Raw genomic sequence first — 26,845 nt, forward strand, 5'->3', positions numbered from 1 at the left:
CCACATCTAATTATTCCTCCAATTCAGAAAACACAACAGAAAATGCACCTTCTTGGGGCTGCAGTGATAGCACCGAGGGGAGGGCGCTTGCCTTGCACACGGCCGACCTGAGTTCTATCCCACCATCCCATATGGCCCCCAAACCCTCTGGGAGTGACCTCTGAGCACTGCCAGGTGTGCCCAAAAAACAAAAAGCAAATGCACCATCTTAACGTGCTAAATCTGTGGCACCCCCACGCCAGCCATGCCCAAAGCCCCTTCCATCCTCCGTTCTGGGGAACACCCTGTCCCCTTCAAGCCCACCTCCCTTGGCCGTCTCAGGGGCTCGGGGAAGTCGCTGCCTGCCTTTGGACGGGTTTGAGACTGACCCACAGAATAAGGGTCAGAATCCCCTTCCTCTGGGTGGAGCCAGGGGCCCTGGCAGTCACTCCCAAGGAGGGCTCAAACAGGCGTCAGGGACTTGTGAGCTCAGAACTTCTCACTGAATGCAGTGCTGGGGCCAGAACCCAGGACTCATCTGTGTGAGGTCAGGCTGGGCACCGCCTCTCCCTGCGACAGCGCCCCCTGCAGGCCAGGCTTTCTGGCACACACCGGCCCACCCCACTGGCTATCACCCAGGTGTCTTCCTTTACAGCGAATCAAAACTCGGCCACTCTTTCTCCCCATCCTAAGACTGGCTGGCTGGTCGGAGAAGTGAACTTGAGCTGGGTGCTAATGAATAACGGCTTTCAGAACCCCACCTACAGCCTGCAAAGAACTTCAATGACTTAGTGTAAAAGCAGAAACTAAGGTAAGACATGCCGACGCTTTGCAAGCTGGTGGAGAGAAGTATTTTTGGAACAAAGCCCTTTAACGCCTCTCAGCTCCCATCTTAGTGCACAGAAATTATTCTGAGTGCATATGCTTTTATGCCGTTTTCTGCAGAATTAAATATACAGCATGGCAGGAACAAATCTCATGCCAAACTGCTATTAAAACATTTCAAGTTGCTGATCTGGTGCATCCATTTATCAAGTGTTTCTTATCATGTGAGTCAGTCAGAAGTTGAGTTACGCAACCAATGCATCCACGATTTCCTTCAGTTCCCTAGTTCGCAATGTTATCAGAAAATACAGACCAAGTCTGCCCTTTTCTTCCTTATCATTTTCACATTCGTCTTGAATTAAAATACAACGGGGCACAGTCCTGGAGCGTAACATAATAGTCAGTGGCAATTTCCAAGTTCTGTGTGTATTTTCAGTCTCCTGACCTTCATGTACAATGGGAAACGTTATCATATAGACATGGTCCCAGGCGGCCACGCTCGGACCCACTGACCTTCGCAATCAGCGCCAGTCCCTAGCAGCTGCCCATGCCCTGCCAACGGTCAGTGACATCGTTAAATGAATCCAGTACCACTGAGGGAAAACAAATGAAGATTCTGTCTCTGCCCCTATTTTGGCTCCTTTCTTACCTACGAACCCACACCACCAGTGACGGCGAGATAAAGGCTTTGGGTGCTGCTACATCATTTGTAAAGTAAACGTGCTTCAGTGATAAAACACAGAAAACCAAACAGCTCGACCTTACTTGGCCCCGATTCCAGAAGTATGATTATTTTTATTAGAAAGAGCAGAAATCGGACCAGAGCTGTATAGTTCAGGCTTGTCTTGCATGATGAAGCCCTGCAAACATACAAAACAAAACACGGGGCCAGCGGGCACAGGAGATCAGGCACTTGCACTGAACCAGCTCACGATCCTGGTTCAAATCCTGGCAGCACGTATGGTCCCCTGTGCACCTCTGGGGTCACTCCTGAGCACCCACCCCAAGACAGAAAGTGGGCCTGGGAGACGGTTTAAGAGCAGGGGCATAGGGCTGGAGCGATAGCACAGCGGGTAGGGCATTTGCCTTGCATGCGGCTGACCCGGGTTTGAATCCCAGCATCCCATATGGTCCCCTGAGCACCGCCAGGAGTAATTCCTGAGTGAAGAGCCAGGAGTAACCCCTGAGCATCGCCAGGTGTGACCCAAAAACCAAAAAAAAAAAAGAGCAGGGGCACGTGCGTCACTTGTCAGAGCACCAGAGTCTGACCCTCAGCATACCATGGTCACTCAAGCACGGAGCTGGGCAAAGCCCCCAGGACAGCCAGGGGTGGGCCCCCCCCTAAAGGGACGGAAGCACCCCTGCAAGTGCTGAAGGCTGCAGAGTGTTACTCACAAGACTGAGAGGGAGGAGCAGCCCAGCGCCCCAACAGACAATGGATAAACAGAGGGCACAGCCACACAGCCAGGGCAGATGAGCACCGCCCTCAGAGGCTTCCCTGTAGGCGAGGTGCAGCCCAGCCGGAGCAACAGGGCGGGAGGGCACTAGCCCCGCACAGGGCTGACCCGGGTTCGATCCCAGGCATTGCCAGGAGTGATCCCTGAGCACTACCAGGTATGGCCCAAAGCAAACGGAACACTAACCGGTGCCAACGATGTGGTTCTGAGTAAAGCAAACACCTGTGTGCTGACCTGTGTCCAATCCCCGGCACCATGCAGATACACACATGCACATAAACACACATGTGACTCACGGCATTATGTGAGACACAGCAGACAACAACGGTCACATTGTCGCCTGGTGCTACTTACGTGAAACCCAAGAGCAGTCTGCTCCACAGAGGCAGCGGAGAGAGGGGACTCAGAGGGGGAGGGGGACAAACTGTTCAGGGGGCACAACACTCTCCCTTTGGGGGTAACAAAAATGTCCTGGGAGCAGTCGGAGGTGGGGACCACCGCACGACACTGGCACGAGCAGCAACCGTCCGTTCTGCAGGGCGTCCTGAGAGGCCAGCACTGCGGCCTGACAAGCGCAGCGCTGCCCAGGGCGGGGTGGGCGTCTCTGGGCTGACCCCGGCCCCCGTGGCCTTCCCGTGGCTCTTCGCCAACGACCGCTGTGTCCGCAGAGAAGCTGCCTGAGTGGCTGCGGCAGACGCAGCGAGCAGTCAGGAGACGGCGGCTGCCTGGGCACCGGGGGGGGGGCAACCCGCCACAGGAACCAGAGCCCCGCGGCAGGACCCCGCCCCGCGCACACGGGTGGGACTGAGCGCTGCTCACTGCTCCACCCAACAGAGAGCAGCACCCTCCGGCCACAGGCACCAGGGCGCGGCAGTCTGGACGCGACACACCTGAACAAGTTCAACTTAGGGCTGGAAGAATAGCACAGCGCGGAGGAGGCTCAATCCCCGGCATCCTCTATGGTCCCCCGAGCACCAGGGGTGCTCTCTGAGCACAGAGCCAGGAGTAACCCCTGAGCACCACTGGGTGCTCAAAAAAAGGTGACCCCCCCAAAAAATGAATTTTTTTTAAAATCACTGTCAGCTCTGACCACAAAAGAGGTAAACCAGAATCTGACTGAAAATACAGCTAGAAAATTCCAAATTACTAGGAGATTACTAGGAGATTAAAGACGTTTCTAAGTAGCACATGGTTTGAAGAACTCACAGGGAAATTTTAAAATGAAAATTAAAATACAAAGTGCAGGGGAGGGGGGCGACGGAGAGATAACATAGCAGGGGGGGCACAGGCCTTACACGTGGCCAACCCAGGTTCAATCCGGGCACCACAGACAGTCCTCCGAGCCCCCTTGAGAGGTGATCCCTGGGGGCGGAGCCAGAAGTAAGCCCTGAGCATTGCCTGGTGTGACCCCCCAATCAGGAGCCTGCTCAAATTCCAGCCCTGCAGTGCCCCAAGCATCATCAGACGTCCCGAGGACCACCAGGTTCGACCCAAACTCCCCACTGGGAAAAACTACAGAAGAGACTTAAAAGCCTTTAGAAGCCGTCTACGCGAGAGTACATTATAGGTGATATTTCCTGCCAAGATCAGGACCCCAATCCCAGCCAACACACACAACCAGAAATGCGAGTCCGATGTACAGGAAAGGCTCCGGGCCTGCGCGTGGGCCTAGAGGCTCGCGGCGGGGACCAGTTCGTCCCCCCTCCCCGCAGCCCGGAGTCCTGTCAGGAGACCCTGGCAGAGTCAGGAGGAAGCCCCAAGCCCGGCCAGGTGGAAATGAAGCTGTCTCTGTCTCAGGTGACCAGACCTTCGGAGGGGGAGGACAAAGACCCTGCCTACCGCGCGGCCGCAGGAGGGCGCAGGGCACAAGCCCCCTCCCTCGCCGGCCGGAAAAGCAGCACAGCACCACCCCGGGGAAATACGCAGGCACAAGGGCTTTTTTTTCGGGGGGGACCACAGCTGGCAGTGCTCAGGGATTATGGCTGGAGGGCCTGGGCTACCATACGGGGTGCCAGGATCAAAGCTGGGTGGATCGTGTGCAAGGCCAACACCCCACCCGCTGCACGACGGCTCCAGCCCCGCTGAGACACAGATCTAACGAACCATGCGCAGGTCCCCAAGTGGAAAATCACAAAACTGGGGAGACATGAAAGAAAGAACTAAATAGGCATTCTGTGTTCGCGGACAGGCAGTATTTTCAAAATGTGTCACCTTTCCTCAGCTAGATTATAGATCTGGGGCCTGGGAGACAGTACAGGTGCCTGCCTTGCACACATGTGACCCACCTTCAGTACTCAGTACCCCGTATGGTACCCAGACAGAGCCCACCAGGAGTGATCTCTGAGCACAGAGCCAGGAGTCAGCCCATATGGTCCCCAGCCCGCCAGGAGTGAGCCCTGGGCCCTCTCAACCCCCACCCACTTCCTGGTGCCAAAACAAACCAAAAAAACTTACTTTATACAATGTATTCAGAACAGTGTGATAGATAAGAAAGAATAGGAGACGGAATGACAGTGATAGTACAGTGGGTAGGGAGATTGCCTAAAGTCTTTTCTCTATTTTTTTTCCAGGTGGGGGTGTTGTTTGGGTCACACCTGGCAGTCCTCAGGGGACCCCGTGGTGTCAGAATGGAACCAGGGTCTGTCATAAGCCCAGCACTCGAATCCCCGTACTCTCTCTGGCCCGGAAACCGTCTTTACAGCAACCTGGAAGAACACGAATCTATGCACAGACCTTGCACACACACTCCAAGTGGTCACTGGCCTAAGTGCAAAACACAGACCTAGGAAACTTCTGGAAGATAATCTAAGAGAAACCTAGGGAAACTTGGAAATAGCGCTGAGTATTTGAAAACATCAAAGGAAAGATCCGTGAAAAAATTATCAATAATCTGTATTTCATTCAAGCTCAAAAACAGGACCTGAGTGATTCGGCACTTGGGCTTGCAAATGCCAGCTGGACTCTGGGCGCCCCATGTGGTCCCCAGAAGGCAAGGACCCCACCACCCTACCGCCACTCCAGCCCCACAGCACAACGACTTGGACAGACACCTGCGAAGCTCTAGCTACGGGCTGAGCCGTACGCAGCGGCTACGCCTCTGCCTTCATGTGGCAACCCCAGTCAGATCCCCGAGCACTGCGGGTGGGATCCCACTCCCCCACAGATGAATGGTAGGCGGAGAGATGGTTCCACGGGCTGGTTCAGGCTCGTGTGGCGGAGACCAAGGCTGGAGCTCGACACCTTCAGGAGCAACCCCTGAGCAGAGTCAGGTCCCAGGGCCAGGAGTGACAGCACAGTGGGGAGGGTGTTTGCCTTGCACGCGGCCAACCCGGGTTCAATCCCCGGCATCCCATATGGTCCCCTGAGCACCGCCAGGAGTTAATTCCTGAGTGCATGAGCCAGGAGTAACCCCTGTGCATCGCCGGGTGTGACCCAAAAAGAAAAAAAAAAAAGAATCCGGTCTCAGCTGTTATCTGAACTCTTCCCCGCATCGGGGAAAGACGCGGACTTGAGTTTCTAGCCCAGCAGGCAGCGTGCCCACTGACGGTGCTCCCCAGGAGGTACTTAGCCCCCTCCACACACAGAAACGGGCGGAGAGAGCGCAGCACCGGGCACCAGCACCGACGGAGGACAGGGCGCAGGGGCTGGGCTCCCAGACGCGGGCCTCCCCCTGCAGGACGGGCGGCAGCTCCAGGGAAGACCACGGGCTTCGGCAGAGAGCCGGGGGCTGAAAGGACTGCTGCCCCCTGACCCGGGCCCGCTGCCGGGGGCCGGGGCACTGGCCCCGTCGCAGACCACACCGGGCACGGCCCCCAAACCAAAGCGCCACACAAAGCAGTTCTCGAGCTCTCGGGTGCGAGCAGGCCAGGACGTGCTCATTCCCGAGGGCCGGCCTGAGAGCACTGCGGACGGTGAAGGGCTCCGTCCCCTTCTCCAGACGCTCTCACCCCGGGACTGCACCCACTGCCCGACCCAGCTCGGCCGCAGGTCGGGAGCAAAGCCCGGCGTGTGCTTCCCAGCCACCTTCAATGCAGGAGCTGAAGTCGGCCGGGGCCGGACCCCCGCCCCCCACACGCTGGACTGCAGCTTCTCACTTGCTAAAGCCATAAAAAACTCACCCTGACAATAACTTCATTTGTGTCCTCTGGTAAAATGGGCTGATTGAGTGCAATGATTTCTAAAGTCGTTTCCATTTCTAGAATTCTAGCCCTATAATTTAGACATTGATTTAAACATAGGTCCGTGCAAATATACAGGAAGCCCGTAAACATAGGGGCACACGGGGTGGGGCGGGCGGGGGTCTGGTCTAGACAGACTTGAACTGTAATAATTCAGAAGGCAAACGGGGGGATGGATAGAAGAGCAGATTGTTCCCCCAATGTCTGGGATTCTGAAAATATGTGACACACTAACGCCACAGGAGGGGAGGAACAAGGGCACCCCCGGGCCAGAGGAGACCCCGGGCTCTGGAAGCACCGTCACGGGGCGGGGCTGCAGCGGCCTCTCGGGGGAACCTGGGTTCACGGATAATTGAGGGACAACACAAACCGCACCCCACAAACCAGCCCCCTCTCCCCAAAGGCCCGCAGACAGGCTGTGCGAGGGGGCTTGTGCCCTGGACTCGAGAAACCCCGTGGGCTTGTCAGGAAGCAGATGGGGGCAGGGAGGCAGGGGGCACCCCGGGCTGTGGGGGAGACACGGCAGGGGGCACCCCGGGCTGTGGGGGGACACACGGCAGGGCGCACCCCGGGCTGTGGGGAGACACACGGCAGGGCGCACCCCGGGCTGTGGGGGGACACACGGCAGGGCGCACCCCGGGCTGTGGGGGGACACACGGCAGGGCGCACCCCGGGCTGTGGCGGGCCGCAGGTGGCCAGGCCTGGCCCCTTGCAACTGGGCGAGCGCCTTGCAACAGGCCGGGCCACTGCCGAAGAATGACCCGAATAAACCTGGTCTTCAGGCTGCCTGACACTTTCCCACCCACTCCTGCTTCTTCACCACTAAGAACGCCAACTGGGGGCCGGAGAGATGGGACAGTTGAGGTGGCGGACACGGGTTTGGCCTCCCGCAGAGAACCAGGAGCAGCCCCTGAACCACTGCCAGGTGCGACCCCAAATAACAACGATCTCAGAGAGGCAGGGTTTTTAGCCCTTTTAACTTCAATTTTAGCACAGCAGAATTGCTTTATTTAGAGAAATCTGAGGAGAAAGAAAGGGCCGCGCCGAGAGAGAACATGGGTTTCTCCGGGGAAGCGGGCGGGGGGTCGCCCCGCGCCAGACACAAGTGACACCGCGGGCAGCAAGGGCTGAGGGGCGCAGGCCGCTGCCTCTACTGAGCTGCCCTCCCGGCTCTGCCCAAACGGGCCCAGGGACGGGGCCCAGGGGGCCCAGGGACCCAGGCAGGGTCACCTCACTGGTCTGCCCCAGCCCGTCACTGACTCCTCTGCACGGAACCACTTTCCCTCTCCGGATGGAGAGGAGGAGGGGAGGGGGGCTGCCGGGAAGGGCCAAGGACAAGGCAGTGGACGGATACAAACACACACCACACACACCACACACACACCACCACACACCACCACACACACCACCACACACCACACACACACCACCACACACCACACACACACCACCACACACCACCACACACACCACCACACACCACATACACCACACACACACCACCACATACACCACACACACACCACCACACACCACACACCATCACACACACACCACACACACCACACACACACACCACCACACACACACCACCACACACACCACACACACACACCACCACACACACACACCACCACACACACCACCACACACACACCACACACACACCACCACACACACCACACACACACCACCACACACACCACACACACACCACCACATACACCACACACACACCACCACACACACCACACACCATCACACACACCACACACACCATCACACACCACCACACACACACCACCACACACACCACCACACACCACACACCATCACCACACACACACCACCACACACAGCACACACACACCACCACACACACCATCACATACAACACCACACACACACCATCACACACACACCACCACACACACCACCACCACACACACCACACCCATCACACACCACCACACACACCACCACCACACACACACCACACACATCACACACCACCACACACATCACACACCACTACACACCATCACACACACACCACCACACACATACATCACACACACCACCACACACATACATCACACACACCACCACACACACACCACCACACACATCACCACATACCATGCCACTACACACACTACCACACATACACACCACACACACACCACACACACACACCACCACACACACACCACACACACCATCACGCGGCTACCTGGCGACCTTCAGCACGTGAGCGTGCACAGAAGGTTCTGCGGAAACGACCGGACGCGCCCTGCGCTGCAGCGTGGACCGCCCAGCAGCCCTCTGGGAAAGGAGCACTGGCCATGTGCCACTCAGTGGCCGTGTGGGACACTCTGGGGTCAGGGTACAGCCTCCAGCAGGAGGCCGGGGTCACTCACCAGGCACCTTCCTGAAAGGGCACTGCTGGGGCGAGAGCGACAGTCCAGCAGGTCGGGCATCTGCCCTGCACACGCCAACCTGGGTTCCACCCCCGGGACCCCATACGGTCCCCTGAGCACTGCGGGGAATGAGCCCTGAGCACCACTGGGTGTGGCCTCAAAACAAAACAAACATCTGAGGGTGTCATGTGCGATTTTCCTGGGGGGCCCTTTCCAACAGGTGCTGGGGGGTGAGGAGTCACCCCGACACTCGGCCGACGGGGCTGTGGGTTCAACGCTGGACCCTGCGGGGCTGGCAGCGCCAAAGGGACTGTCACAGACCCAGCCCAGCGAGACGCGCTGGCAAGGTCACCCAGCCAGTCACTCCTTCGGAAGCTCAGGGGCCTGGGGGGCCAGTCCCAGGAAGCCAGGCTGGGGTCCTGCTCAGGTCCTGGGGGGTGGGAGCTACCGCTGCCACACCCACCCCCAGTGACGCTCAGGGACCAGTGGGGCCAGGGACCGAGTCAGAGTCTGCCACATGCAAGGGTTGTGCCTTTACCCTGATCAGCACTTTTGGTGGGGTTGGGGGCGCACGGTGGAGAACGGGGCACACCCAGTGATGCTCAGGGGTCACTCCTGGCTCTGCGCTCGGGAGTTACTCCTGGTGGTGCTAGGGGACCGTATGCGATGCCAGGGATTGAACCTGGGTGGGCCGCATACAAGGCAGGCGCCCTGCCCGCTGTGCTATCGCTTCGAACCCCTCCACCCCACGTACATTTTTTGGTTTTAGTTTTTGGGTCTACCGAGAGTATCCCACCACACGGCAGAGCCTGGCAAGCTCCCCATGTTGTATTCGATATGCCAAAAACAGTAACAGTAACAGCATCATTCCCCTGACCCTGAAAGAGCCTCCAATTGTTGGGAAAGATGAGTAAGGGGAGGCTGCTAAAATCTCAGGGCTGGGATGAATGGAGACGTTACTGGCATCCGCTCGAGTAAATCGATGAACAATGAGATGCCAGTGATAGTGACACAGTTTTTGGGTCACACTTGGCAGGGCTTAGGGATCATTCCCGGTGGGGGCTGGGGACCATATGGGGTGCCTGGGATTGGGCCCGGGTTCTCCCAAGGCACTTTTTTTTTTAACCCGTGCTTTGTTAATGCATCCACAGAACAGTATTAATTTATACAGACTTGAGGACTTGGGAAACTGCAGGAAAGATCTACGCTTAGGTAGAAGTGTTCTTTAGTGAGACGCGAATGGCTGCGAATCGTTCTTGCAACGGTGCTGCCGGCCAGGGCCTCTCAAAGGGCATCTGCAGGCGCGGGCCAACTCCTGGGGTGCAGGCACTGCCCGCCCTGCGGGGCCCTCAGCAATGGGGTGCGAGTCCCCTCCCTCCTTCCTCTCCGGGTGACCACACCCGGGGTGCCCGGGGCTCACTCCTGGAGACACGGGCGACCATCTGGGTCAGCCGCGAGCCCAGGTCCCGGGACCTGCCCCTGGACTCTCTCTCCAGCCCTTTCCTTCTCAGGACCCGGAAGCAAAAGTCTTTCCAACCATCCTCCTAAGCCGCCAGGGTCACCGAGAGGCCAGGTGCAGCCCCCTCCTACCTGGGCTTCCCTGTCCCTGCCTGGCTGGCCGGCCCCGCCCAACCCCACAGGGCCACTCCATGATGCCCCCACGGCCGGAACAGGCACCTGGACGGCTGCTCTGCCACAGCACGCACACACGTGCGCGCAGACACACAGCATGTAAGTGTATGTGTGCGTGTGGGGAGCGGGGAGGGGAAGAGCTTCCAAGGGGGTCTGGTGCTTCCGGGAAGGAGACGGGCTCTCCCAGAGCACTCTGGGCTTGAGCAGTGCCTACAAGCCTCACCCTCCTGAGCTGCAGAGAGGCGGCTCTGGGGCTACAGCACCGACCTGCGCACAGCTGACCCTGGTCAGGGCCCCGGCACCACCCTGCCCCCCCCCACACACACTGCTCTGGCCATCTCCAAGCACAGGCCTGGGAGCTGCCCCCCCCCCCCACCTTCCAAAATACTGCCGGGTGCCAGGGCCCCGGGCCACCCGACTGAAAAGCCTTTCAATCCGGAGCCGGAGAGGTAGCACAGCGGGTAAAGTGCTCACCCTGCATGCGGCTGACCTGGGTTCCATCCCCAGCATCGTACAGGGTCCCCCGAGCCGTGGTTCCTGAGGGCAGAGTCCGGAGTAACCCCTGCACATTGCCAGGTGGGGCCCCAAACAGAAACAAACAGTAGCTACATCTCAGCCCTAAGCGGAGCAGAGCTGAAAGAGCCAGTGGCCACTTCAGCACAGGGGAGGGGGGGGCCAGGTCCCGGCCCAGTAGTGCCTGGGCCCGGAGCACTGTCCGGAGCAGCTGCGGAGCACAGACGGGTGCTGGTCCAGAAACCAACCGAGTGAATGAGTTAGGAAGCAAGCCCAGGGCTGGCGAGCCACCGCAGGCCAGCTCAGGGAGCGTGCAGGGGCTAAGACCCTCGCCAGCTCTCGCAGCTGACGCGGCACCCGTTCAACCGTCCCCGGTCCCACAGAGGGCCACCGGGAGCCCGCCGGGAGCAGTCACTGAGCAGTCAGAAGCGAGCCCTGAGCACTGCCAGGTTTGGCCCTCCAAATACACAACCCGCTTGATTTCATGTGGGAAAGTCACTTTTTTGCGAGGTTTTGCAGACACTCATCAGCTGCTCCCCTGATGGAGCGGAAGCAAACGCTCGTGCCGGGCACGGCCGGGGCCTCCTTGCCAAATGGCACGGCCTGATTCAGAGGCTGGGCAGGAAGCGACAGATATTTGCAAACAGTTCAGAAGCGAGACCCGAATGCGGCCAGACCCAGTTCCAGGAGCCAGAGGAGGCCCTGGCGGCCAGGGCTCCTGCTCACCGAGGGACGGGGCCTCCACCCGGCCAAAGTGCACCTGTAAGAGGACCTGGGCAGGTCTAGAGATAAACACACCTGCCAGAGGCCCGCCCCCACCCATCAGGCCACCCAGCCCGCCCTCCTTCTCAGCATTGTCCACTGTGAACGTCCTTTGTTAGGTGCTGGGCACACCTCCCGCTGGGGAATAAAAGGCTTCCGAAGAAGGCGCCCCAGGGAGCACCTGCGTCAGCTGGAGGCAGGACCAGGCCCTGGGCCCAGGGACCCCCCCCAGCCCTCCAGGTCAGTCTGTCAGGCCAGTTCCTATCAGCCCTTCCACCCCCCCTCCCGGGCAGCAGCGCCTTAGTCCTCTCTGGCGACATCTGAACTCTGCAGGAGGAAGGCACTGGGTTCTGCATCTCACACGCGGAATAAACTGTGTCCTTTCGAAGCCACCGAATGCACTCTACAAATCATTCTCTAGTTTGACACACCTTCCAATTAGCATACGATATTCCATTTTTTTTTTCCTGTGTCGGTTGTTAAAGTAAAACCACAAGAAAAACACTTCTATTAAGGAAAGCTCAGGGGGCTGGAGCGATAGCACAGGAGGGAGGGCCTTCGCCTTGCACGTGGCCAACCCAGGTTCGATTCCCAGCATCCCACATGGTCCCCTGAGCACTGCCAGGAGTTAATTCCTGAGTGCACGAGCCAGGAGTAACCCCTGTGCATCGCCGGGTGTGACCCAAAAAGCCAAAAAAAAAAAAAAAAAAGCTCAGATTGGGGCCAAGCGACAGGACAGCAGGGAGGGCGCCTGCCTGGCACATGGCTGACCCATACGCCCCTGGGCACTGCCGGGAGTAACCCCTGAGAATCGCTGGGTGTGTTTCCCACCTCAGAAAAAGCTCAGACTAAATATGTCTCTGGTGCACGTTAAGTAGATTTCAATATCAAATTATTACCTTCATTTCTCCTGAGTTTTAAAATTCACTCTGAGGCACCAGAGAGCTACACAGCAGGAAGGCCGTTTGCTCTGCATACAGCCAACCCATCTGGTCCCCCAGGCCCTGCTGGGAGTGACCCCAGCAGAGAATCAGGGGGAACCCTGCGCATCGAAAATAATAATATCATTATTTTATTAAAATTATTAATAAAAGAGTCTCTTGCCCCCGCGCCTGGCTGTCTTCCCTGGGGCCCCTTCGGAGGGGGTGGGCTTCAGTTTCCCTCCCTGCCCAGGGACTGCCCCCGGCACCGTGTAATCCCACCAACGGCCAACATCCAGAGACTATCAAACCAAGCTCCCAGAAGACATCTTATAGCCTAGTCCTCCCTCTGGAGAACCTGGCAAGCTACCGAGAGTTTCCTGCCCACATGGGAGAGCCTCGCAAAGTCCCCATGGTGTATTCATATGCCAAAGCCAGTAACAATGCCGGGTCTCATTCCCTGACCCTGAAAGAGCCTCCAAGCGGCACCATTGGAAAGGACGTGTGAAGTGAGGCTGCGAAAATCTCAGGGCCAGGACGACTGGACACGTTAGAATGGATACATTACCGAGACCTCGAGAGAAATTCGAAAATCAATGGGATAATGATGATGATGATGATGATGATGATGTTGATGATGATGATGATGATGATGATGATGATGATGATGAATAAAGTTCACTTTGAACCTAGACCTATTTCTAGGGCCAGGGATGTGGCCTGGGGCAAGAACAAGCCCTGGGTTTGACACCAAGGGAAAAAGACAAGCCGTGTCTGATTTCTACACGGGGCTCAGGTAAGCTAACTAAGAATGAGCCGGCGAGCTGGCCCAAAGGGCTGGACACAGGTGTCCCATGCAGGAGGCCCAGCCCCAACCCCACACAGCAGCATTTCCTGTCAGCGTCTGGGGATGCTGACCCCCGGGGGGCCTCCCACCACCCCACAGGGCAGAGGCAGCCTGGGCGTTCCCACCTCAGGGCCACACCCGGTCTGGGGACGGGCACTGTGCAGCGTGCCTGCGGGGCTGGGGGCGTGAGCCCGGAGGGGGGGGGCACCGGCTTCAGGAAGGTTTCCTTTGGGAGAGGCAGCCCTGGGCACCGGATGCCCAGCCAGGGGCCTGAAGGACCCTCTGTGTCCCGCCAGGCTGCTTCCAGCTACAGCCCAGTCCTGAGAGGGAGGCGGAGGCAGGGAGAAAGGGGTGGGCGAAAGGCCAGGAGAGGGAGCAGGGCAGAGCAGAGCCCACACCCACCTCAGGGCGTGGCCCAAAGGCCAAAGGGGGGGCGCTGGACCAGCAGGGCCAAGTTAAGCACTTGGCGCATAAAAGTAGCCAAAAAGAGGAAACTCCTAGAGCCCTGTGAATTCAGCATCCCCGGCACCACCAGGAGTAACTCCTGAGTGGGAAACCGAAATCGGAGTAACCCCTGAGCATCACCAGGTGTGACACCCCGCTCCCCCCGCAAAATGAGAGAGGTAGAGGCGAACTCACGGGAACGTTTCTGGGCCAAGAGTGAGTGAACAGGGGCTGGAGCAATGGCACAGGGGGGAGGGCATTTGCCTTGCCAGGTTGAACCCGGGTTCGATCCCCAGCATCTCATAGGGTCCCCTGAGCACCACCAGGAGTAATTCCTGAGTGCATAAGCCAGGAGTAACCTCTGTGCATCGCCAGGTGTGACCCAAAAAGAAAAAAAAAAGATGAGTAAAGAGGGGCTGAATAGCGGGGAGGGCGCTTGCCTTGCACACGGCAGACCCAGGTTTGATCCCTGACGTCCCATAAAGTCCCTACAAGCCTCCAGAAGTGATCCCGGAGGGCAGAGCCAGGAATAAGCCCTGAGCACCAGGGGCATAGCCTTTTAAAAAAAACAAACAAACATAAAATTTAAAATGGTGAGGGGCTGAAGTGATAGTACAGCGGGTCGGGCGTTTGCCTTACACGCAGCCGACCCGGGTTCGATTCCCAGCATCCCATATGGCCCCCTGAGCACTTCCAGGGGTAATTCCTGAGTGCAGAGCCAGGAGGAACCCCTGTGCATCGCTGGGTGTGACCTAAAAAAATAAAGCAAAAAAAAAGATTTTTTTTAAATGGTGAGTAAAGGGAGAGCAGGGGTGTGGCTCAGTGGTGAAGAAGGAAGAGGGGTGAGGGCACCCTGAAACCCACTCCGGCCGTCTGTCAGGGGCTAAGCAGGGGTCTCGGAACCCTGGCCAGAAGGGCAACAGCCCTGCCCAGAAGCGGCAGCAGCAGCGTGCCCACCTCCTGCAAGACAACCCCGACGGTCACCAAGTGGCCACGTGGGAACAAAACCATGGACCATGGCCTGTAGTTAGGACATCCCACGGCAGGCGGTGGACACACGCCGGGGGCTGCCTGCTTTCAAGCACTCACGGCTCTGGGAACAAGAAGCCCGAGGCCGAGGGGCAGCAGAGGCAGAACGGGTCTCCTGGGGTCTCGACGGCATGGCGTGATCCCATTCCTAGGGCCTCACTCTCAGGACCTGTCACCTCTCTGAGACCCACCTTGCAACGCCTCTGGACGGGAGGCGGGTTTCAGCCCGAATGCTCTGCACTGGGAGGACAGCGGCCTTGATACACAAGCTGGACGCACCTCGAAATCCCAAAGGGTGGGGCCAGAGTGATAGCACAGCGGGTAAGGCGTTTGCCTTGCATGCGGCCGACCCGGGTTCGATCCCCGGCATCCCATATGGTCCCCCAAGCACTGCCAGGAGTGACTCCTGAGTGCAGAGCCAGGAGTAACCCCTGAGCATCGCTGGGTGTGGCCCAAAAAGAAAAAAAAAAAAATCCCGAAGGGTGTGAAACAGCCACCACAGAAGGCCCAGGGCTCTCCCCCTGGACGGGCCTGTCCAGCTGCAGAGCCAGACTCGAGGAGGCCAGAGGCTGGCCCCAAGGGACGGCTTCCAAGAGGGGGGCAGCGCCCTAAGAGGAGGCGGGGCCGGGGCTGCACCACCCTGTGCACCTGAGAACATCGAGGATTTCTCTATTTCCAGCGGAGTTTTGTGGCGTGTGAACTGCCTTTCAATAGGGTACAAACTTTAGAGACAAGTCTTTGGTCCTGAAGGAGGGGCTCGGGGGAGTTTACAGCAAGGCCAACTTGCTAAGAAGGGTGGGCTGGAGAGACAGGGCGGGGGCAGTCAGCCTGGGCTCCCCTGAGCATCACCAGCGGGAGGCTGAGCACAAGGCCAGGAGTAAGCCCTGCGCCTTGTCAGCTCGGGCCCAAAGGCTGAGAGGAAAAGGAGGGGTGCAGAGGCTGGAGGGGCAGGCTGCGGGGGCAGGTGCCGGACCCACGCGCCGCGGGGTCGTCCTGGCCCGCCCGCTGTCTGGGCTCCGCAGCCCGAGGAGTCAGGAGCCTGCGGGCTCGGAAGCTCGCGAATTCCCTTACTTGGAGGGAACTGAGTCTCTGCCTGGACTTTAAAAATAACAAAGTAACAAAGCCTTAGCAACAGATCTTGTGAAAAATTTTTAATCTAATAATAATATCATCCTACAGCAAAATGAGAAAAGGGACAAAAATACCCTAAAACCCTAAAAGTGGAGAGAAAGGACCCTTCACGTCAGGGCCAAGGGAAGGACGTATCCAGGGCCCCCCCCGCCCCCCACTTCCCCAGCCTGTCCGGGGCTGGGAACTGACCGTCCATCGGACAGCGCCTATTTCTGGTCTCGGCGTATCTCGGCCAGTGTCAAAAGGTCATTTCTGAAGAGTTGGGCATTTGGGTTCTTCTGCAGTGCGAGACCATCCTGCCAAGACCCTCTCCCCCCTGAACGCACACCTAAAGCTCTGTGGTCTGCGTTTTATAACACGTCAAGCTGCAACCTCATTTCTAATAACGACACAATTCATTAAGTGCCTCTGCTCTAACCAAACCAAGACCGCAGGAAGAGCAAGCGATCCTCTTAAGAGCACAGTGAGCGGGGCCGGAGCGACAGCACGGCCAGGACGGCGCTGGCCTTGCACACAGCCAACTCAGGTTCAATCCGGGGCATCCCATATGGTCCGCTGAGACCACCAGGAGTGATTCCTGGGTGCAGAACCAGGAGTAACCCCTGAGCACTGCCAGGCATGGCCCCCAAACTAAAATAAATCAAAATAAAAACACAATGAGCTGGGGGGTGCAGAGATAGTACAGTGGGTAGGCGTCTGCCTTGCGCGCACTGAGCTGATTCAATCCCCAGCTCCCCATATGGTCCCCAGGCACCGCCAGGAGGAAACCCTGAGCTCTGCCAGGTAGGGACCTAAAACAAAAAAACAACGATCTAAGACTTCAACTAAATCAAATATGTGAGAGTCTGAATATATGACAATTCTATATATACATCTGTTAAAAAAAAAAAAACAGCCAAAAACTGGCCCACCTTACAAAACCAATAGTGAAAACATGTTATTCCTATTTGTGTGCTCAAAACACTTCCTTCCCTCCAGGGCTTCCCTTGCACACTGAGAGTGGGTCCAGCAAGCTCAAGCAAATCCTACGATGTCACGGGATTTCACCCTTCTATAATTTCAAGACATGCACTCAACCCGGTTCAATCCCCAGCAGCACAGATGCCCCAGGTACCACAGAAGGTGGGGGAGGGAGGGGTACGGTCCTGGAAGTCCTTAAGTGCCACCCCCCAAAACAATGTTAAACACTGGGGCGAGAGAGCTAGTACAACAGCGAGGGCACTCGCCTTGAACATGGCCGAGCCGGGCTCAATTCCTGGCACATGCTCCCCCAAACCCTGCCAGGAGTGATCCTGAGCACAGAGCCAGGAGCAAGCCCTGAGCATAGTCAGGTATGATCCCCAAACCAAAGATAACTGTTTTTTTTAATTTACAGATTCTTTTCTTTAATCCCCGGACGGGAGAGACTGCTCATGGGCCAAGTTCAGCTTTGCGTGCAGGACGCGGAGGTTCAATCCCAGCACCGCGTGGTCCCCACAGCACATCCGGGAGTGACCGAATCAGCAGTTCCCGAGCACTGCAGACTGTGGCCCCCAAACAAAAGACAGTCAAAAGGACAAACCCTTTCAGTCTGCTGCAGCGTGGATGGAACCAGAGGGTTATGGCCAGAGGAGGCCCAAGGCCAGACGCCCTCACTCCTCCGAGCTTCAGAGAAGGGGAGACGGGCTGAGGAGGGCTGGCAGTGGGGGGAGGACAGGGCTGGGGCCAGGGATGGCCAGGCTCCCGGTGAGAGAGGCGACGCTCCCCACAGCGCGTGAGGGCAGCCTTGCGGGGAAGCAGCCACCCGGAGCGGTGGCACTCGAAAGCCCCAGGATCGAGCCCCCCCCACCACATGCCTGACCGCAGTCCCCGGTAACCCTAACTTTCTTCACAATATTCATATCAACTCTGAAGTTTCTTCATTTCAAGTTTCTGTTTCCAGATGGAGTCAGGAGGCCGGCAGCAAGGGCACGACAAGGATACTGCTGCTGAGATTTGGGCTGACTCAACCCTGAGCACGAGAGCTGCACTCTCACTGTCATCCCGTTGCGCACCGATTTGCTCGAGCGGGCACCAGTAACGTCTCCACTGTGAGGCTTATTGTTACTGTTTCTGGCATATCGAATACACCACGGGGAGCTTGCCAGGCTCTGCCGTGCGGGCGGGATACTCTCGGTAGCTTGCCGGGCTCTCCGAGAGGGACGGAGGAATCGAGCCCGGGTCGACCGCGTGCAAGGCAAACGCCCTACTTGCTATGCTCCAACCCATTCTCTCTCTCTCTCTCTCTCTCTCTCTCTCTCTCCCCCCCCCACCCCTCCTTCTCCCGTCTCTCTCACAGGAGCTACAATTTAAGTGACATACAGGAGCCAGACAGTCCAGAGGCAGGGCTCTCGTGTTGCTTGCAGCCGAGCCAGGTGCAATCACCCATCCCCTAGAGTCCCCCAAGCCCACCAGGAGTGATCCCTGAGTGCACAGCTGGGAGTAAGTCCTGAGCACCACTGGGTGTAGCAGGCATGAGCACACACACACACACACACACACACACACACACACACACACACACACACACACACCCCAAGTCAAATACAGTGGCAAAGGACGTGGCTCCTACAGGCAGGATAAAGGCAGGGTACCTGAGTTCCATCCCTAGCGCCACATTAAGAAAAAAGAAATCAATCTTAAAAGTGAAATTTAGGGTTCTTCCATAAGATCTAACTAAGGGCCAAGAGCTAACGAAAGCGGGGCCGGCGTGACAGGACGTCAGACAGGGCGTCTGCCCTGCACACGGCCCACCCGGGTTCAATCCCTCGCATCCCAAACAGTCCACCCCCACCCCATCCTGGCAGTGCTCGGGGGCACTACCAGGAGCAGTTTCTCAGCACAGACCCAGGAGAACGCGCTGAGCACTGCTGGGTGTGATGCTCCCCTGTCCCCGCAGGAAAAAAGGATGTGAGGCAGAACCCAAAGCATAACACCACAGCTGCTCCGGGGGGTCTCCCCGCATCACTAACGAGAGCGGAGGGTGGGACACGGCTAGGCTAACGGGGACAAACACAGCTGAGGGCGCGCCGTCCTGCGGCCAGAGAAATTCAGGTACCAGGTGAATGACCATCTCACGGGCTCTGGTTCTGTGGGGTGGGGGCTACTTTTGGCCCCCTGCCTGCGGAGAGGGGCCAGGGGCTCCTGCAGAGAGGGCTGCTCGTCTGTCTCCGCCGGCCAGGCCCTGCGGAGACCGCCCTGGAGACCGCCCTCGTCATCACCCTCGTCCCCGTGGCTGAACTCGCGACTGTAAAGGTCACCTGGTCCGTTTCAGGATGGACTCAAGGCATAAGCACTCATGTACCAGACCCCATTTCCTCTTTATTTTCTTTGGGGGGGGCAAAACATTTGACTGGGAGCCCCCCAGGGGGGAGTGGGAAGCCACCCAGCCGGACCTCTGCCAGCCCGACCTCCGCAGGGAACCGCCGCAGGAAACAGACACCATTTTCTCACCTGAAGGGGGTCGCACGACACACGCAAGCAGCGACCCTCGCCCAGAATGCTTTATGGCAGGGGCCCCCGGGTCTCTGCTCAGGGGCCACTCCGGGGCTGGCACCGGCCCAGCACCTTAACGCAGGTACTGCCGGTCCTCTGCGGACCAAGAATTCCGTTTTCCCCGGGGGTGGGCTGGAGGGGGGAGGCGGGCGGGGCGGCCAGAGCAGGGCTGGAAGCCCCCTGCCCCCTCGGCCCGCTGACCTGGCTCGCGCCTCCGGGAATTCTTTGAGGAATAAAAGGATCAAGGAAAGCTTAGAGCCCGGTAGCAAATCACTGCGGGGTCGAGTTTCTCCCGCTGGGCCGGCGGCGACAGTCGCGACAGTCGCGCGGCGCGTCCCGCATCCCCGCACCCCGCACCCCGCACCCGGGGGCGGCTGGACCGGCCCCAGGAACCGCCGCCGCGACGGCTCCCCCGACACCCGGCCAGCCGCGGGGCTGCAAACGGGTGGGCCCGACCCCACAGCGCGAAGCCCCTCGGCACCGACTCGAAGCACGTTCCCCAGCGGGCCCCGCGGGGACCCTGCCCTGGAGCCCACGCGGGGCCCCGGGCGCGCGGGTGGACGGTCCGGCTGGAGCCGCCCGCCCTGCCCTGCCCCGCGCGGGGGGGCGCGTTCCGCTCGGCTCGCCCGGGGGTCCGGGCGGGCCCGCCGAGCCCCCGCGACCCTCCGCGACGCGCCCCTCGCGCTCCGGCAGAGGCGCGGGCAGCGCGGGCAGCGCGGGCAGGGCCATCCGCAATGCGCCAGGCCGGCCGGGAGGCAGGTGCGCCCGCACAAAGGGCCGGGGGCCCGCGAACGGCGCGTGGGGGCGGCGGCTCCGCGCCCCGCGGCCCCCGCGGCCCGCGCCCCCCGCCCCACGTCCCCCGGCCCCCGCGCCCCGCGCGATCCCCGCGCCCCAGCTCCGCGCCCCGCGCCCCCCGCCCCGCGCCCCCTGCACCCCGCAGCCCCGCGCCCCCCGCGCGCCCCCGGCCCCCGAGCCCCGCCGCCCCGCGGTCCCCGGGCCCGGAACCCCGCGCCCCCGGCCCCGCGCCCCCGGCCCGCCGCTCACCTCGCGCGGCCCAGACCCCGCCGCCGCACAGCAGCCCGGCCAGCAGCAGCCCGGCGGCCGGGGCGAGGGCGGGCGGGCGCAGCATGGCGGCTCCGGGCGCGGGGGGCGACGGCAGGGCGCGGGGGGCGCGGGGCGCGCCGAGCGGGGTCGCTCCGGGCCGGCCGCCGAGCCTGGGCCGCGCGCTCGGGCCGCGGCGCCTCCCCTCAGCGGGCGCGGCGTTCGCGGGCGGCGGCGGCGGCGACCAAGATGGCGGCGCGCGCGCGGCTCCGCAGGGACCGGCCGGGGGCGGGCGCGGGCGCGCGCGGCGGGGGCGCGCGGCTCCGCAGGGACCGGGCGCGCGGGCGCGCGGGCGCGGCGGGAGAGGGGTGCGCGGGCGCGCGCGGCGGCGGGGGTGGGGCGCGCGGGAGCGCGCGGCGGGGCGCGCGGCGGCGGAGACGCGCGCGCGCGGAGGCGAGGACCGGGCGGGCCCCGGGCGGCCGCACCACACGCGCGTTCCCACGCTCCGGGACCCCCGGGGCCCGCGCCCCCGCCGCCCAGACCCCGCCCCCGGCCCGCGAAGCGCCCCCCACCCCGTGCGAAAGCCTTTCAGGGGCTGCGGCGCCTCTTGGCGGGGTCCCGAGGAGGGTCCCCAGGGGCCCGGCCCGCCTCCGGGGGCCGCAGCAGCCGCTGTCCGAGGCCCCCTTCCCGCGCAGCCGGGGATGCTGCGGTCCCCCGGGCGCGCCCTCCCCCAGCCTCCACCCACCCAGGGGCCGTGGGGGGCGGCGTCTTGCACACGGTCCAGTGGGCTGCGCGCCAAGGGGCTCCCCCGGCCTCCCGTGGAGGGGGAGCCGGGTCCTGGACTGCGGGGTGTCGTGGGGGACGCCCCCGTGCCAAAAGCGCGGCGACTCTGCCCGGTCTGGCGGCGGAGCAGCGGGGCTGGCGGGCGCGGGGGGCTTTGGGGCAGCCCTGGAGGCCTGTGGCCAGGAGACTGTCCGGTGCTGGACGGCAAGAGAAGCGCTTGGGGCTTGCGCCAGTCTGGCCACTGAAGACCCTCAGTGAGCAAGAGGGAGTGCAAGGGGGAGTACCGGCAGAGCGGGGGAGGGGGGGGATTGTGCCTCCCTTGTCAGGCCCAGCTCCCTCCCCCCTGGGCTGCGGGCTCCCTCCCCCCTCCCCTGCGCCCAGCACCAGCTCCCCTGGGGCTACCTGCCCGGCGCCCTCCTGCTGCACTGGCGCCAAGCGCCAGGCCCGGACAGGTCAGCCAGACATGCCCTGCAGCCCAGTCCCCACCCAGCTGACCTCAGGGCTGGCTGGCTTTCCGCTGGGAGAGCTGAAACTTCCTGCTCTGCCCTGAGCCTTCAGTCCCTGCAGCGGGCATTTGGGATGCCTCCTTCAGGAAGCCCCCCTGACTGTCAGGCCGGCCCTCCCCTAGCCCCTTGCCTTCGTAGGGAGTCTGCAGGGGCTCATTGCTGAGCGGTGGCACGTGGCTGGCCAGGCACTGCAGAACACATACTCCACGGCCCCACCTCAGGGGTCCGGGGGCACAGAGCCTAGCTGGTGCATCAGGGATGGAACGTGAAGCTTCAGGACCGCCTGGGCCCTCCCCGTTCAGCCGTCCCACCCCACCGCCTCCTAGTACTTAATCCAGGAGCCCAGCCTGGCAATCTGCTACTTTGTGCTGGAAACTAATCCGTAGGTGTCCTCTCCCCTGCGGTAAGTGGCATTACCAGCCAGATGGTCAGGTGGGGGGCGCCAGCAGACGCGGGTTGTGCTGGGACTGGGTCTCTTTTCCTCCTATTTCCTAGAGTCAGTCCTTGAACAAAAGTGTGAGCAGCACGTCCAGAGAGCACTGACTGGGCTGAGGGGCCCGGGGCCCCGAGTGCTTCCAGGAATGGCTCCTCTGATCACTGCTGGGTGTGGTCCAAAAAAACAAAAACGGATTTTTTTTTGGTATGCTCCCTGTGGCAGTGTCCCTTTGTCCCTCCAGGCCCTCGGCCACGGCTGACCACGCACAAAGGTCCTCAGTAATAGGCAAGAGCGCAATCACTGGTTGGTTGGTTGGTTGGTTGGTTGGTAGTTGATTGGTTGGTTGGAGAAAAAGCACCTTGTAGGTTTCCGGGGACCTTTGAGGTTTACAAAACAAAACCAGAGAGTTGCTGTCTCTGGACTCGCTTTGCGGCCCTAAGCTGAAAGAGGCCTAGGAGAAATGGACCCATTTCTCTTCTTATTTTGGTCTTGGAGCCACACTGGGAGATGCTTTGATGCTTTCCTCCTGGCTCTGCACTCAGGAATTATTCCTGGCGGTGTTCGGGGAACCCTATGGGATGCTGGGAATCGAACCCTGGTTGACCACATGCCAGGCAAGCGCCCTTCCTGCTGTGCTATGGCTCAGGCCCCTGGATCTATTAGAAACACAAACAAAAGCTCGCTGGTGTCTGGACTCCTGAGCCTTTATTTTGTCCCCCTCCCCAGGCCCTTCAAGAAAGAAGAAAGGAGGGGCTGGAGCAATAGCACAGCAGGGAGTGCATTTGCCTTGCATGCGGCCAACCTGGGTTCGGCCAACCCGGGTTCGAATCCCAGCATCCCATATGGTCCCCTGAGCACCGCCAGGGGTAATTCCTGAGTGCAGAGCCAGGAGTAACCCCTGAGCATCGCCAGGTGTGACCTAAAAAATAAAAGAAAAAAAAAAGAAAGAAAGAAGAAAGGAAGAGATCAGAAAGGTTGCGGGCAGGCGGGCAGATGGGCGGGTGCTCGGAGAGGCCCCCCCACAAGGAGTGTCTGGCCAGCATCTCGGAGGTGCAGGAAGGCGGAAACTCACCTCTGGGCGGCCCCACAGCGGCCTTGGGCAGCCTGTCGCTCTGGGAAGGTCCCCACATGTTGGATCGGTGACTGAGGCTCAAAGGTGCTGAGCAGGGGTCCGTCCAGGCTATGGCTGGGCCTGGGGGCTCGGAGCAGGAGGAAGCAGATGCCCACCCTGTCTGTCCTCTGTGTGTTGGGGACAGGGGCTGGCACCAAAAACAGGGTGAAGTGGCTTTACCCGCTGGACAAGGAGCACCTGACTCCCCTGCAGCCGGCCTGGCGCCGATTCACGCGGGGGGCTGTGCTGCGGGGTTTTCACGTGTCTTTTTATCTTTATTTGTCTTTTGTTCGGGGGCCACAACTGGCTGTGCTCAAGGCTTACCCTCGGCTCAGGGCTCCCTCCCGGCGGGCTCAGGGGAACACGTTAGTGCCGGGACCGGCCGGGTCTCGAGGCCAGTGCCCTCCCCGCTGTACTGTCTCTGGCCCCTTTTCAACTTTTCTTTGGTTTGGACTCACACCCAGAGTGCTCAGGACTCACTCCTGGTTCTGCGCTCAGGGTTCCCTCCCGACGGGCTTGGGGGACCCTGTGGGGTGCTGGGGATTGAACTGGGGTTGGCAGCGTGCAAGGCAAGGCAGCTCCGGGGCGCTCCTTTGGAAACGCCGTGGGAGTACCCACGGCCTCCACAGTGACGTCCTCACCTGCCCACGGGTCCCAGACGGTGCTTCATTGTTCCAGGTGAGGAGAATGGCAGCTGGGCTGAGGGGCTGGAGCAACAGGAGAGCCAGGAGGCGCTGGCCCGGCACGCAGGGACGGTCCAATCCCCGGCACCACGCACGGGCCCTGAGCCCCGCCACAAGCGACTTCTTTTTATTAATATATTGTTTTACTTCTCCACGTTTATTCATCTTTATTCTCACACCACGACTTGCCAAGTTGTTGGCAATCCGGGTGTTTCCGGCATTCGCTGTTCCACCACCATCCCAGGGCAGTGTGACCCACCCGCCACCACTGTCCCCAGCTGCCCACCCCACACCCCAGTCGGCCCCCTGCAAGAACAAACACATTTACTTCCTATTGTTACAGCACAAAGGCCCATGGAAGGATCAAATCGGGGATCAATAAGAGTCACGTGACCGTTGCTGCATCTCGCGGATGTTACTGAAGTCGCTGAGGGTCAGGGCGCTGCTGGAACCTTCTGTTTCGCTGTATTCACTCGCTGGGCTTGGTGGGGGTCTCTGCGCCTCTCCCGGCAGGCCGGCCGTGGCCCTCCGGAGTTGGGAGGTGCCCCCCGCGCGGTCCAGGAGCTGTAGATGTGGAACTCCGTGGTGGCCTGGCAGTTTGCTGAGGGTCAGGCGTGCCGCTGGGCCGCTGCTGGGGGAGGGTGTTGGGGTGGCCGCGGGCGCTGCTGCCCGTTCCGGAAGGGCCCGCGTTCCTGCCCACCCGCCTGGGAAGGCTCCACGCACCATGCTCCTTTGGGGACTGACGCTGGGGGTGGGGGGCGGGGGCAGGGGGTGGGGGGCGGCTGCTGGGGTTTCTGGCCACGGGAAGGGGCTGGACGCAGCCTCCCACCAGGGCTGCTTCTGAGCTCAGAGCCAGGAGTGAGTGCTCAGAGCACTTAAGAGCCCCAAAGCCAAAACCAAGGAACCCCCCAAAAATGTGCTCGTGGAGGCCTGGGGAGGTTATGCAACGTCTGAGCACAGCTCTGCGTGCCGGCGCCTTGTCCCCGCAGCGCCCGGCGAGCACCGGCGAAAGCAACCGAGAGTCAGATTTAGTATCTCTGCTCCCTTGCAGGCTACGGCTCATCTGTTGCTTGGAGAGACCTCCTCCCCCTCCCCCCTCCCTTCCCCCCTCCCCTCCTCCCATCCTCCCTACTCCTCCTTCCCCTCCTCCCCCTACTCCTCCCTCCTGTCCTCCCCTTCCCTCCTCCCCTCCTCCCCTCTTCTTCCTCCCCTCCTCTCTCCCCTCTACTCCCCTCCCCTCCTCCCCCTTCCCTCCTCCCTCCCCTCCTCCCATCCTCCCTACTCCTCCCTCCCCTCCTCCCCCTACTCCTCCCTCCTGTCCTCCCCTTCCCTCCTCCCCTCCTCCCTCCCCTCTTCTTCCCTCCCCTCCTCCCTCCCCTCCTCTCCCCTCCCCTCCTCCCTCCTTCCCTCCTCCCTCCCCTCCTCCCCCACCCACTCCTCCCTCTTTCCCTACTCCTCTCTCCCCTCCTCCCCCCTCTCCATTTCCCCTCCTTCCCTACCCCTCCCTCCCCTCTTCCCCCTCCTCTACTCCTCCCTTCTGTCCTCCCCCTCCCCTCCTCTTCTCTTCTTCCCTCCCTTCTTCTCCCCTCCCCTCCTCCCTCCTCCCCCTCCCCTCCCCTCCTCCCCCTTCTTTCTTCCCTCCTTCTCTCCTCCCCTCCTCCCTTCCTCCCCTCCTCCCGCTCTTCCTCCTCCTCCTCCTCCCCCTCCTCCTCCTCCGTGTAGCAGCATCACTCACCCCAGAGACCATCGACCAATAGGTCCAACTCAGAGTGGATTTGGGGTGGGTTTGTCCCACGTGGGACACCCCAGGGTGACCCAAGGCACCAGCAGCATTGCAGGCCGTGGCCGTGACTTCTGCAGGGAACTGAGAAAGTCGTTTGCATGGGCCCCGCTCAGTGGCAGGACCTGGGGTCCCACCCACTCAGCGCCCCTCAGAGCTGGTGCCCTCCTGTGGCATGGGGGTGGGCCGGGCTGGGCCCCCACAGCCGACTCCCGCCTCCAGCTCTGCCCCTCACAGCCCCCCATGGAAGCAGCGGCCGGCCCGATGTCCCAGGGACACACGTGCACACACAACCTTCTTGGCTCCTCGCTGTCATCTGTCAAAGGCCATCGGGCCAGGCCCTGGGGAGGGCGGGGGGCTGGCGCAGCCTCCAGCACAGGGGTGAGTTCTCAGTTGGTGCAATCTGGGGGCCCACTTCAAGGGTTATCAGAGCCCCAGACCCCTAACACGACCCAGGACCCCCAGACCTGCTGGAGGGGGCGGCTCAGCTAGGGAGGGAGCCCACCTCCCCTCTGGGACGCCTCTGAAGCGGGGAGGGGTCTCTGCCTCCTCCTCGCCTGCCCTCTTGTCACTGGGTTGTGGGGCGCCTCCTGTTCCCGAGGGCTCAGAGTTTGGGGTGCAGAGGATGCGGCTGCGCTGGGAGCAGCTCTTCAGGCCCGGGGGAACAAACTGCCGAGAATTCCAGCTCAGCAGATGGGGGGGCGTCTGCCCAGGCCCCTCCGTCAGCACCCCTGGCCCCAGGGGCCCCAAACCAGCACCCCCCAGCCACTGCATCAGCCTCCTCCAGAGCCGGGGCCTGGGGGGCGTGGGAGGGAGCAGCTGAGGAGGAAGCCAGGTGCCCCAATGCGGGGCTGC

At 60.8% G+C, this 26,845-nt stretch overlaps 1 protein-coding gene across 2 annotated transcripts in view; it reads right to left on the bottom strand.

Annotated features, from left to right (window-relative positions):
• The window catches only part of CLSTN1 (calsyntenin 1), a 50,601-nt gene extending 29,634 nt beyond the window's left edge, over positions 1 to 20,967 (bottom strand). For both annotated transcript variants that reach the window (XM_055137609.1, XM_055137608.1), the window contains exon 1: positions 20,695 to 20,967. In XM_055137609.1, the coding sequence (XP_054993584.1) occupies positions 20,695 to 20,779 (85 nt within the window). In that variant the 5' untranslated portion in view covers positions 20,780 to 20,967. The remainder of the gene's footprint in view (positions 1 to 20,694) is intronic.
• Between the last annotated feature and the right edge of the window lie 5,878 nt (positions 20,968 to 26,845).

The sequence above is a fragment of the Sorex araneus genome, chromosome 5, assembly GCF_027595985.1.
Source record: "Sorex araneus isolate mSorAra2 chromosome 5, mSorAra2.pri, whole genome shotgun sequence".
NCBI lineage: Eukaryota > Metazoa > Chordata > Mammalia > Eulipotyphla > Soricidae > Sorex > Sorex araneus.